General features: G+C 46.1%; 1 protein-coding gene across 1 annotated transcript; it reads left to right on the forward strand.

The window, feature by feature from the left end:
- Positions 1–5,048: 5,048 nt before the first annotated feature.
- Positions 5,049–9,931, forward strand: CCNB1 (cyclin B1). Its single transcript, XM_005301026.4, has 9 exons — positions 5,049–5,248; positions 5,601–5,756; positions 5,837–5,950; positions 6,404–6,586; positions 7,242–7,400; positions 7,926–8,162; positions 8,723–8,863; positions 9,202–9,312; positions 9,678–9,931. Exons 1-9 carry the CDS (start codon positions 5,228–5,230, stop codon positions 9,786–9,788), a joined length of 1,233 nt encoding a protein of 410 aa, XP_005301083.1. The 5' UTR covers positions 5,049–5,227; the 3' UTR covers positions 9,789–9,931.
- Positions 9,932–12,335: the final 2,404 nt, after the last annotated feature.

A 12,335-nucleotide genomic window follows, 5' to 3' on the forward strand; every position in this document is an offset into this window, starting at 1 on the left:
CTGTTCCTCGGCTGCTGGTGTCTTAAGGTCTGGGGAGTCCACAATGACAATTCTTTTATCCAGCAGCAAGTGTGGCTAGCTCAGACCCTTAATATTTCTAATTGCTGGGTCTGCAGCCACATCCCAGCCCATTCTCAAACTGGTGTTCCTGTCCTGGCAATCCCACTCAATTCCCCAGACCTCACTGGAGAACCTCGTCCATTTAACAAAACATGGAACAGCAATGACACTTGGGAAGCAGTGGGAATAAATGTATCTAAATGGATAAGTGTGGTGGAGGGAAAAGGTCATTGGTGTTGGGTGTGTAATGGGACAGAGCTGGATCTGGGAAAAAGCCGTTGCCTTCAGCATATTGTGGCCAATGGTGTATGGGATTATTCAAACAAAACTAAAGAGTGTCCGGCCGGGTATGGGGATATGAATTTTTTCTCGACCTGGGATCAAACAGAAAAATCAATCTCATATTCCCCCTACAGTAACCTTAGTGAAAACAATACAATCTTTCAATGCCATGCAAATAACACTACTCCTCATAAGGAGAATTACCCTGTGCCCTGGGGGATATTACTTCTCCTTTGCAGGCACCTATATGACAAATGGCTGCAACCGACCCTTTCTGGCCTTAATAGGTCATCATTGGGTTTGTGGGACCAAAGCTTATACTGCGTTACCAGCTAACTGGTCAGGTATCTATTATCCCGCCCGACTCTTCCCACAATTCGAAGTGGTCCTTCCCATGAGAATGCTTCCGTAATTTCAGGCGAAGAAGAAGGGACTTACCAGATGCCCAATGGTATGTAAATAACATAAGCCCCTTAACCTGGGAAGAGGCCATTGGCGGTTCCCTTATCCCACTTGGGGGAGTAATACACCATGCAAAAAGGATCCTGAGGTTACAAGAAGTAGTTGAAATAATGGCAAATGAAACCGGAGAGAGTTTAAGAGCCCTGGCCAAAGAAACAGGGGCGATCCAACAGATGGCCCTCGAAAACCATCAGGCATTGGACATAGTGCTGGCGGCCAAAGGAGGGACCTGTGCTCTCATTGGAAAAGAATGTTGTGTGTATGTCCCTGACGACACCAATGAGGTAACAGATTGCGCTAGCCACTTAGAACAAATCGCATATCTTCCCCATGAAGAGCTGAGTTCTTTATGGAAGTGGCTAAGTAACCTGTTCAATTTATCTGGCATAGGAAACGGGTTGTTTCAGGGAGCCCTGACTATCCTGTTTGGAATCCTAATGATTTTTGTATGTTTTCAGTTAATCTCCTGTTGTATCCAGAATTGTGTTAGGCATGCCACCCAGGTGACTGCCCCAAGACAGAGTGCTAATATGATGATTTTGAATATCGCTGATGAACAAAGAGATAAAGAACGGTTAATATGTGGAACCCAGTAATTGTTGGTCATTGCGTAGCTTGACCAAAAGGAGGGATTGTGAAAGTAGAATGAATTATATTGTAAAAATAGAATGGATTAAAGAAATGTTGTATGTACCTTTAAGCAGAAATAAGGAATGTTGAAATACAGGTGTCAGGAAAAGAAACATTAAGGCATAAACAATGAGTCCACTTAAGCTAATGGTAGAACATTAACCGAGATCGGTAAAAGTTAGTAAGGAAATTAAATATATATGTCTAGCCTCAGGTAAACTTGTCAGTTCTGCTTTCTTTGTCCTCTTGTTAAGTTTGCGCCCTTTTTATCTGTATAAAATAAGGTAGTGTGGGTCTTGCATGGTGCTCACATTTTCTGGGTGTATTAGCAGAGCGCTGTGCTAATAAACAGAGTGGTCTAACAAATTGTGAGTCCTGAATCTGACTTTGACAGTAGCTAGGGGATTCTTCATGATGGCTCCTCTCTCTCCCGCTTTGTTCTCTTCCACCCCTTTATATATCTTTTGCATAAGGCGGGAATCCTTTTGTCCCTCTCTGAGTTCCCATCCCCTCCTTCTCAATGGAAAGACACCAGGTTAAAGATGGATTCCAGTTCAGGTGACATGATCACATGTCACTGCAAGACTTCATTACCCACTTGCCAGCATACACTTATACAAGAAGACTTACAGGTAAAACACAGCCATTTGCAGACAATGGTCCTAGTTAATGGGAGTAATCAAGATTCCAAACCATCATTGATGGCCCACACTTTACATAATTACGATAGGCCCTTAGAGTTATATTTCACATTTCTAATTGCAGATACAAGAGTGGTACATTTATACAAATAGGATGATGATTACACTCAGTAGATTATAAGCTTTGTAATGATACCTTACAAGAGACCTTTTCCATGAAGCATATCTCAGTTACATTATAGTCACTTATTACTAAATTTTTATAAAACCATATAGACTGCACGTCACAGCATCATGTTTCCGCTCGCCTCTCTATGATGGGCTCTCTAGTCAGACTACATCTCCCATGATGCATCATAGTCTCCCCTCCTGAAGAGTGGAGATGGTGTGTTAGGCAGGGGAATCACTGGCTATGGTGTGTCATGGCGGATATAGTCAGGCCAGAGAGCTCAGCCTGTAAAAGGAGCTTGCAGAGATGAGACAATCCATCAGCATAGCTGGATCAAAATATTTCCATTTTTGGGCATGTTGAGTGCTTCACAATCTGTGAGAAGAGAAAAGATTCTGGGGCAAAATGGATGGAAGACACCAATGGTTTGGAGACTGCTTACAGCCAGCCACTAGTGCACCTCTTGATGCCTGTCCAGTGTTCATTACAGTAAAGGCAGTAAGAGATGCCTTGTGCAGTTGGGTTCTTGAGCTGTGGGGTGAGTACATTGGGCTGATCACATGTTGCTGCAGGAGTGTGACATGCACTAGACATATGAAATAAATATGGTGAACTTGTCATTTTCTATTTCTTGTTTACCCATTTTAACTCCAGACAAACACCCTCCAAAGCTTTATTGAAGGTAAACATATTTAGGCCCAGTCCAGCTGCCATTACAAAGCTGAAAGGTGCACAAAACAAACAAGGGTGAAACAGCAACAGATGTGCATAATATATCGGTGGAAAACAGTCCAACCAGTAAGAGCAAGATAAACTGAAAATAGTGATGCACAGCATGACATGTATTGGGATAACACATCATCAAGCTATCTGTTCTCTTTCCCCTGCATTGGAATGGGAGAACAGTGCGAGGGATGCTGCTGATGGTAGGCAGTTCCATGGCTCATTGACGGGCTCCCTCACAGGTAGAGTTGTCCATAGGTTAAAGGCCACGGTACTGTGCAAGCAAAACAAGCGGACTCCATAGCCCATCCAGCCCTCTGCTCCTTTTTAAACTACTTGTGGGGGCTGCCACTCAGTCAGCCTTCCAGCACCTTTACGAATCCTGACTCAGCTACCTGCAGCCTGGTGGCATCTTATCTCTGTCATCTAGCTCACCTCTCCTGCATCGCTGTTGCTTCTCTCTTACTCCTACGCTCCTGATCCACCTGACTCCCTCTATTCCCATCAAACCTCCAGAGCTGTTCCAGTTTTCCCACGCTTCCTTCCCCACCCAATCCACTCTCAATTTCCCACTGCAGTTTCCTTTGGGCCACCCTCCGTTTTCCTACTCCACACCCACACAGCTCACACACTACCTGACTCCCCCTGGCGCTGCAGCCCACTGTGACATTACTCAGGGTACAAACTGGACTGATGCTGTGTCCCCTCAATTTTCCAGCTTGGGGTGCCTTTTAAACTGCTTAGGGCTTATATTGATGTAGTTAGGGTGACAGTGTCCATGTAGACAGTGTGTTACATACATCTGTTACTGACATTCTTCTCAAGAAAGGCTAGTAGGCTCCCTGCTGTGAACTCCAGGCCTGGCTCACAACTCCACCTATCACCCCAGGGCAGGTGGGGGGGCTCCCAGCTAGGCTGACACCCAGACTCTTGGCACACCGCAGGGAGCCCTGCTGCCCTGCCCCCTGACTCCTAGCTGGGCTCCCAGCAGGGAACTCCTTGCAGAGCTGAAAGCCCCATGGTAGCCAAGCTCTCAGGCCCCTCCCCCCACTGTCCCTCTTAAGTTGGTGGAAGCACTCCTGGTGAGGATGCGCACCACCAACAGAAGGATGGCAGCATGGGCATGAAAAACACAGTAATTACTGTGGTGCTTGTAAATCGACCTAACATAGGTCAACTTAAGTTTGTAGTACAGACATGCCCTGAGTTACCACTCCCAAACTTTCTCCCAGAAGTGTATGCCTTGTATTACCAAGTCCTCTCCTGGACAATACATATAAAATCTGCCATTTTATTAATAGAACATGATATGCACAAATCCTATTATCTCAAATGGATTTTCCCAAACACTTCACTCCAAACACACTGACTTAGATAAAATAATAAAACAAGTTTATCAACTACAGAAAGATAGGTTTTAAGTGACTTAAGTAATGAGGCATAAAAGTCACAAGAAAATAAAAGTAAAATGCAACTAATGTCTAACTCTGTGGTTCTCAAATTTTTGTCCTGGTGACCCCTTTCACACAGCAAGCCTTATAATAATAAATAGAGATATCCTATCTCCTAGAACTGGAAGGGACCTTGAAAGGTCATTGAGGCCAGCCGCCTACCTTTACTACCACGACCAAGTACTGATTTTGCTCCGGATCTCTAAGAGGCCCCCTCAAGGATTGAACTCACAACCCTGGGTTTAGCAGGCCCATGCTCAAACCACAGAGCTATCCCTCCCCTGCCAGGGTCAACCTTTGAGTGCAATCCCCTTTATAATGCTTCCCCAAGGTGAAGCTTGCTTTTAAGAATTCCTGTATTAATGAATGAGAAAGGACACAGTACACGACCATTGAAAGACTATCAGCCATGGATCGAGCCAAGCTCCACTTCCCACCGCCAGGCTCCAACCTACGCAACCCCACGCTCCAGAGATGAAATTATAAATGCAACAAGGCGTCACGTAGTACAAACAGCCCACCCCCATCGCCCCGCCCCCTTTTCGAACGTCTTGAGGAATCAGCGCCCGGTCTCCACGGAAACGCATTCGGGGTGGAACGAGGAGCGGCCAATGACGATCGAGGGAAGACAAGGGGACAGCCAATGAACGGAGCTCGGTGCGTGGTTTAAACCTGCGGCGGCAGCTGCTGGGAGATCGCGTATTCGTGAACTGGGCAGCTGTCGGGATAGGAGTCACTCGCACCAGGTCAGGCAGCTCAAGCGGCAGCGGAGGAGCCGGGGTTCTGTGGTGCAGAAGGCGCAGGGGGCCATGGCGCTGCGGATCAGCAGGGTAAGTTGGGGGAAGAAGGGGTCGGGGCCCCGCTGGGCATCCCCCGTAGAGGAGGATGGGTGGCTGCGGCCCTTCCTTCTCCGGGGCGGGGGGCAGACAGTGACCGTATAAGCGGGGACCTATGCGCCTCCACGCGGGATGCTGCTACGGCTCCATCCCCGGGCCCGCTGCAGGGAGAGACGCTTCCTCCCTCCCCCCGGTGTTTACTCGTTTGGAGCAGGTTCGGGTAAGCCCGGCTAATGGGCTCGCCCCTGCTGCGCCCGAGCAAGTTGCCGCCCAGAGGGGTCCGGGAGGTGCCGTAGTGTCCCCTCCCGCCCAGGCCTGCCGCGCTGACCGGCGCTTTTCTCCGCAGAATACCAGAGTCAACGCCGAGAACCAAGTGAAGAGCAATGTGGCTGCTGCCAAGCGGGGAGCGGCTGCTGCCAAGCCCGGCCTCAGGCCGAGAACTGCCCTGGGCGACATCGGCAACAAAGTGGGCGAGCAGCCGCCCAAAGCGCTTCCCAAAAAGGTAAGGCCTGGAGCCTGCCCCCCGCCGGAGCTCTGAGCAGCCCGAGCCTGGCCCGCTCACGCCCCCTTCTCTCTCCTCAGGAAACGAAGCCCCCCAGCGCTGCGGTGAAGCCCCTCGCCAGGAAAGCCACGAGAGCCGCCGAGAAGGTGATCGAGCCGGCTAAGGAGCAGAAGCCAATCCCTGAGCCTGCTAAGGTATCTGTGCGGTGCCAGACCCCCGGCACGCAGCCCCTGCTCTGAGCTGGTCACCACCAGCAGGGCTCGTGGTGAGCCTGGAGGAGGAACAGGCTTCTTCACACTCTACACCTACCATGACCTCACTGACTCCTGCATGGCTTGGAGCCTCTGCCTGTGGAGCCTCCTTCTCCCATCACCTACAAGCTCCCTTCCCTGGGGGAAGGATAAAAGCAGTGATCAATTCAAGTAGCAGTCTGTGAGTAGATTATTGGACTAACTCATCAGTAGTAAATAAATGAGGTATCTATATGGCCCCATTGTGCAGTATTTGAGAGCTTGCCTACACTTGAAAGCCCTTCTTCAGTGTAGACCCTTCCCATGTGATGGGTTCTCCCATTGGTGTAGGCAATCCACCTCCCTGAGTCTTCAGTAGAAGCTATAGGGGTGCTCAATCTTAAACTTTCTCCCCAGTTGGAGTCTCCATCCCCAAGCCCAATGGAGACCTCTGGATGTGTGCCAGCAGAGGAGGTGCTGTGCCAGGCTTTTTCTGATGTCTTGCTTGAAGTGAAAGATGTAGATGTAGATGATGGTGCTGACCCAAATCTCTGCAGTGAATATGTAAAGGACATCTATGGCTATCTGAGAGACCTTGAGGTTAGTATGAACAACAAAGAATCAGATCTGCTGCCATTCTACTGTACCCTGACTCTAGTGTGTCCCCATATCTTTGGGGCAATGGCTAGTTGGGAAACTGGACTGCTATTCCTAGACTTGTCTTGTAGTACTCCTAAGGTGCAGGAGTCTCAGCAACTCCTTGAGGCAAGCATTTCTCTTAATCTAACCACCTTCTAGTGACAAGGTGGGTGAGGTAAGATATTTTATTGGACCAACTTCTGTTGGTAAGAGAAGCTTTTGAGCCACACAGAGCTGTGCTGTCTCTCAACTTGACTCTCCCCAACAGAATTTGGTCCAATAAGAGATTCCTTCACCCACCAGATCTTTCTAATATCCTGTGACTGACATGCTACACATACACTGCATATAAGAGCTCTAACAGACTCTGAAAACATTAGTGATCAGCAGAACTAGCATGCTAAAAACTACCAGCACTGGCATTTACTCTGCTATTGCAAAGTAGTACATGGCAATTGTTAGCTGTTGCCTTCAAATATCTCTTGGCCAAAGAAGCTAGATTCTGCCCTTCTGTTGGTCAAGACTAGCAACCTCCAGTTTTCTAAAGGGTCTGTAGTAGTGCCAATACTCCTCACATGCTGAAATTGCTGTAGTAACAAATATTCCTTCCATGCAGAAGCAACAAGATGTCAGACCAAAATACCTGGCAGGCCAGGAAGTTACTGGAAATATGCGGGCTATTCTAATTGACTGGCTTGTGCAGGTTCAGGTGAAATTCAGACTACTTCCAGAAACTATGTACATGACTGCTGCCATCATTGATCGCTTCCTGCAGGTAAGGGCATGACATGGCACCTTGTTCCTTTGCCATGATTCCATTGCTCTCTAGCATATAGCAGATAAGAGTGACAAATTTGAACCCAGCACAAGCTGAATATTACTTAATGTTCTGCACTCACTATAGCAAAGGCTGATTGCTTTTAATAATCCTCTTGAAATTAAAATTCAGACTTTAGGACCATTAAACACAACTGACTGGACTACTGTAGTTTTGAGCACTACATTTGTGGACCTAACTTTGTACTTGACATGAATCATTGTGGCTTTAGTGTGCTAATAACAATCCTTCTTGGGTTTCCTGTAACCCCTTCATAAATTGCTGTCTAACTATAGAGCTTAAAACTCACACTACTTCCTAACTGGCCAGGAACTTGTATTTGTCACACGACAGCTGGCTACCATGCTGATGAAGTCGGGTTTAAAACAAGTCTTTATACTACACTTTAGTTTACTGCCAGTCACTGTCAAACATGCTTATTGGCTTGTGTAATTCTTGTATTAAACACTTTTCCTACTATAGGACAACAGTGTGCCCAAGAAGATGTTGCAGCTGGTTGGCGTCACGGCCATGTTTATTGCCAGCAAGTATGAGGAAATGTATCCTCCTGAAATTGGGGACTTTGCCTTTGTAACAGACCACACTTACACCAAGTTCCAGATCAAACAAATGGAAAGGAAGATTCTACAAGCTCTAGACTTTGCCTTGGGCCGCCCTCTACCACTGCACTTTCTAAGGAGGGCATCAAAGATTGGAGAGGTAAAATTCATGAGGCTCTTGAAGCCTTTATTAAAGGCAACTTATCAGTTTACCTTCAGATCTACTTGCAGAAGTGCTATTCATAAATGAAAAATTCCATCTGTGCTAGCTTCTCCAAAATGCAAGTCTCTTGTCTTGGTTGGTAGCTAGCTGCCACTTTAGAGCTATGCACAAACAACTTGCATGGTGTCAAGTATCGGGGGGGGGGGGGGTAGCTGTGTTAGTTTGTATCTACAAAAACAACAAGGAGTCTGGTGGCACCTTAAAGACTAACCGATTTTTAAGGTGCCACCAGACTCCTTGTTTGTGAAAACAACTGGTATTCAGGGGAATGGAGTTCTTGCAGACCTGACTAAGCTGCTGCTAGTGGGTTCTCCTTTAGACTGTACAAATGGCAGAAATAGGTGCACTAATAATGGGACAAGACTTGTATAAGCTATGCAACGAGATGTGGGGCTGGGGACAGTCCTATTCCATGGGATGTAGAAAAGAAGTAGAATGCCTTTGTTTCTCCCATCAGGGCTTACTGAGAAACAACTAATACTTGTTTCTCATTCTAGGTGGACCTAGAACAGCACACTCTAGCCAAATATCTGATGGAATTATCCCTGGTGGATTATGAAATGGTACACTACCCTCCATCCCAGATTGCTGCAGCTGCTTTTTGCTTGGCTCTAAAGGTTCTTGATGGTGGAGAGTGGGTAAGTCTCTAGCTTGGTGCCTTCTAGTTTGAGACTAAACTGAGCAAGTGGGTACAATTAACATAGCAGGAATACCCCATTGAATTCTGCAGCAAACTACACTAAACTCAGCCTAGGGTGCATGGTTCCATTTCCCAAAATGAGAACTCTGGGCATAGCACCAAGCAAGTTCCACCTAAATAAGATCGGTTTGTGGAAATCATGATATCTTTCCCACTCTGGAAAGGGAACACCGGTGTAGATCCTGCTCCTTGAGGTAAGGAGCATATCTTTGCCTCTAGATGATCATTAATAGGATTGGTGTAAACTCCTGAATAACTCTAGTTTCCTTGTCTTAGACACCAACTCTACAACACTACATGTCTTACACTGAGAGTGCTCTTCACCCTGTCATGCAACATATGGCAAAGAATGTGATCCTAGTGAACCGGGGCCTTACAAAGCACATGGTAAGGAACTTGCTTTCCTTTTACAGGATGGGTCTGGTGAAGGTGGGAACCAAGTAATACAAAACACTTGGTGCAGCACAACACTTAACCCAACAAACTGCTTGCTGTTAAACTTGGCTGCTAATGAAGCTTAATGGGTAAATACAGACACTCTGGTTTACCTGCCTAGTGTAGACAGGCTCTGGTATGAGCTCATGGAAAAGCTTGCTTAAGTGTGGGTTTTGGATATTAGCTGTTCATAGGCCTGTCATGGCACAAGCTGACCAATTTTCAGCTCTTGTCCAATGTCTAGTTGGAAACAGACCCCCTCCAAACATCTGGCATTATAATATGTAAGCCTTAACCTCATTTTCTTCTCATTTCAGACAGTCAAGAACAAATATGCCAGCAGTAAAAATGCTAAGATTAGCACTCTTCCACAGCTAAACTCTACAGTCATACAGGATCTGGCTAAGCCTGTGTCAAAAGTGGTATAACTTTTTTTTTATATAAAACTAGCAGAATTAGATTAAAGTTGGCACCATGTGCCATTGTATGTGTTTGTGCGCGTGTGTGTATATATAATATCTTGTCCTTGACCTAAAGCTTTTAATAAAGCATTTTATGCTTCTTACTCTAATCCGGTTTCCTATCATGTCTAAGTATAATCACTTTCCAGTGACAGATCTTAAAACCTAAGAGGCTGATTGCTTATTCTTACCCACCTTGTAGCTCTAGTACACTTACCTGTGGTGCTCAGGGGGCCAGGTGTTCTCTCAACTAAAAAAAATCTTGCACTAAGAGCAGCGGGTCAATGGGCCCTAAAATGTCAATAGCAAAACAAACCCCACATGTACCAACTGCATTTGTTAGAGCAAGGACAGCTCTCCCATCATAGCTGCGGAAATGTTATATTGCACTGTAAAAGTGTGGTGGTGCAGCTTTGCTAACATCAAGCTATAGGTTCATCCTTAAGAACAGTGGGAAAGTAACTTACCGCTGCCTCTTGCTACAGGTGTCCAGCTTCTCTAGTCATTTTTCCCCTCTAACCTAAAGTGCAGTGGGTGTCAGCCTGGAGCAATGATAGTCTGGGTAGGTGAACGATACACTGCATCCCTCAGCTGGCAATGTAAAAGTTTAATCTCTCCACAAGAGATACAGTATTGGCAGGTGCCTGTCTCAGTCTAACTAGTGTCTCTTACAGAGATGACAGTGTGCCTGCTACTCCTATCTTGGAATATTAAGTGGCTTCATGATTACCATAAATCCATTCAGAGTCATAATGGACATAGCTGACTACTAGTAAACTACCTTATGTGGAGGACTTGTAATGCCCATTAGTTGTCTAGTTCACTACTGTAATACTTGCACTCAAGTTACTGACCACTTGATTCATCATATGAGGTTCACCAACTCCCAAGGAGTGGACACACTCTGAGGCCAGATCTAAACATCCTGCTGTCAGCCAAACCTTAATAACTATCTTAGATTTAGTAGTAAAAGGAAAGTTACCTATGGTTGAAAGATCAAGATAAATACAAAGAATCAACTGCTGACTTGTAAAAGTCTCTCTCAAATTATGTCAACAGATCAGAATGCAAAGGCAGCTTAGATGTAGTTAGTCTTTCCAGAGTATTCTAAATAACTATCTGGAATAGCTCCATCCTATGTTTTAGCTCTTCAAAATTTAAGCAGACTAGAGATGAAAACATCAGGCCCAAGGTTTCACTTTTATACCTGAAGCAGCCGTGTTAGTCTGTATCCGCAAAAAGAAGAACAGGAGGACTTGTGGCACCTTAGACTATATATACACACACATACAGAGAGCATAAACATCTCCTCAATATATGTTCCATTCTATATGCATCCGAAGAAGTGGGCTGTAGTCCACGAAAGCTTATGCTCTAATAAATTTGTTAGTCTAAGGTGCCACAAGTCCTCCTGTTCTTCTTTATACATAATTAAGACATGAAAGGGAATTAGCATCTAGAAGCTACTTGATTACTGATACAATTAACAGAATATAGGTAAACACAAATCTACTTGGTATCTACCCTTAATTTCTAGTACACCTCTACCCTGATATGACACTGTCCTCAGGAGCCAAAAAACCTTACTGCGTTATAGGTGAAACCATGTTGTATTGAACTTGCTTTGATCCACTGGAGTGTGCAGCCCTGCCCCCCAGAGCACTGCTTTACTGTATTATATCCAAATTTGTGTTATATCAGGGTAGAGGTGTATTACAAATGAATTCATAATTGCTAGTCTACTACATCACTGAAATTCACATAGAAGTGACCTGTCTTGATACAGGTTGGCTGGTATGTCAGGATCACAAAATTGGACTTTGAGGTGGCAATGTTCAAATTATTTTTATATGTAAATTAAATGTGGAACACATTTAATAATCTGTTCAATGAGATCTTATAAAGCAGCCAGTGGGAGAACTACTTGCATGTATTGCTTCCTTAAAAATCTGTATATGTAAGCGCATCACTCTTAGACCTCAGGCTGGTCCTGCACAAGCCTTCAAGAAAACTGATTGCGTGCATGGTATCTTCAAAAGCAGGCCTGATAAAAGGGGGTAATTGCCCAAGGGCCCCCAGCCACAGCTGCCAGCAGAGCAGTGGTGTGCAGAGGCCCCGCTGGACTCCCCACCTAGGAGCTGCTGCCAGAGGGGTGGGCTGGTCAGTTTCAAGAGCCACCCCAGGTAAGTGCTAACCCCAGCCTTGAGCCCACATTCCTCACCCAAACTCCCTCCCAGAGCTTCCATCCCAACCCCTGGCCCCAGCCTGGTGAAAGTGAGTGAGGGTGGGGAAAAGATGGCGGGAGTGAGGGAGGAGTGAGCAGCGGCATGGTCTTAAAGAAGGGGCTGGGCAGGGGGTGTGGCACGAGTCTTTGGGTTTGCATGATTAGAAAGTTGGCAATCCTAGGGGCAGGGATGTGGAAGCCCTGGCTATGCCGGAAGAGCACAGCTGGCAGCCCACTAGGCACCAGCTAGCACAGGCGCAGCACCGCCCAAATGTCAGGTGGACCGCATC

This window comes from Chrysemys picta, chromosome 6 (genome assembly GCF_011386835.1).
Source record: "Chrysemys picta bellii isolate R12L10 chromosome 6, ASM1138683v2, whole genome shotgun sequence".
NCBI lineage: Eukaryota > Metazoa > Chordata > Testudines > Emydidae > Chrysemys > Chrysemys picta.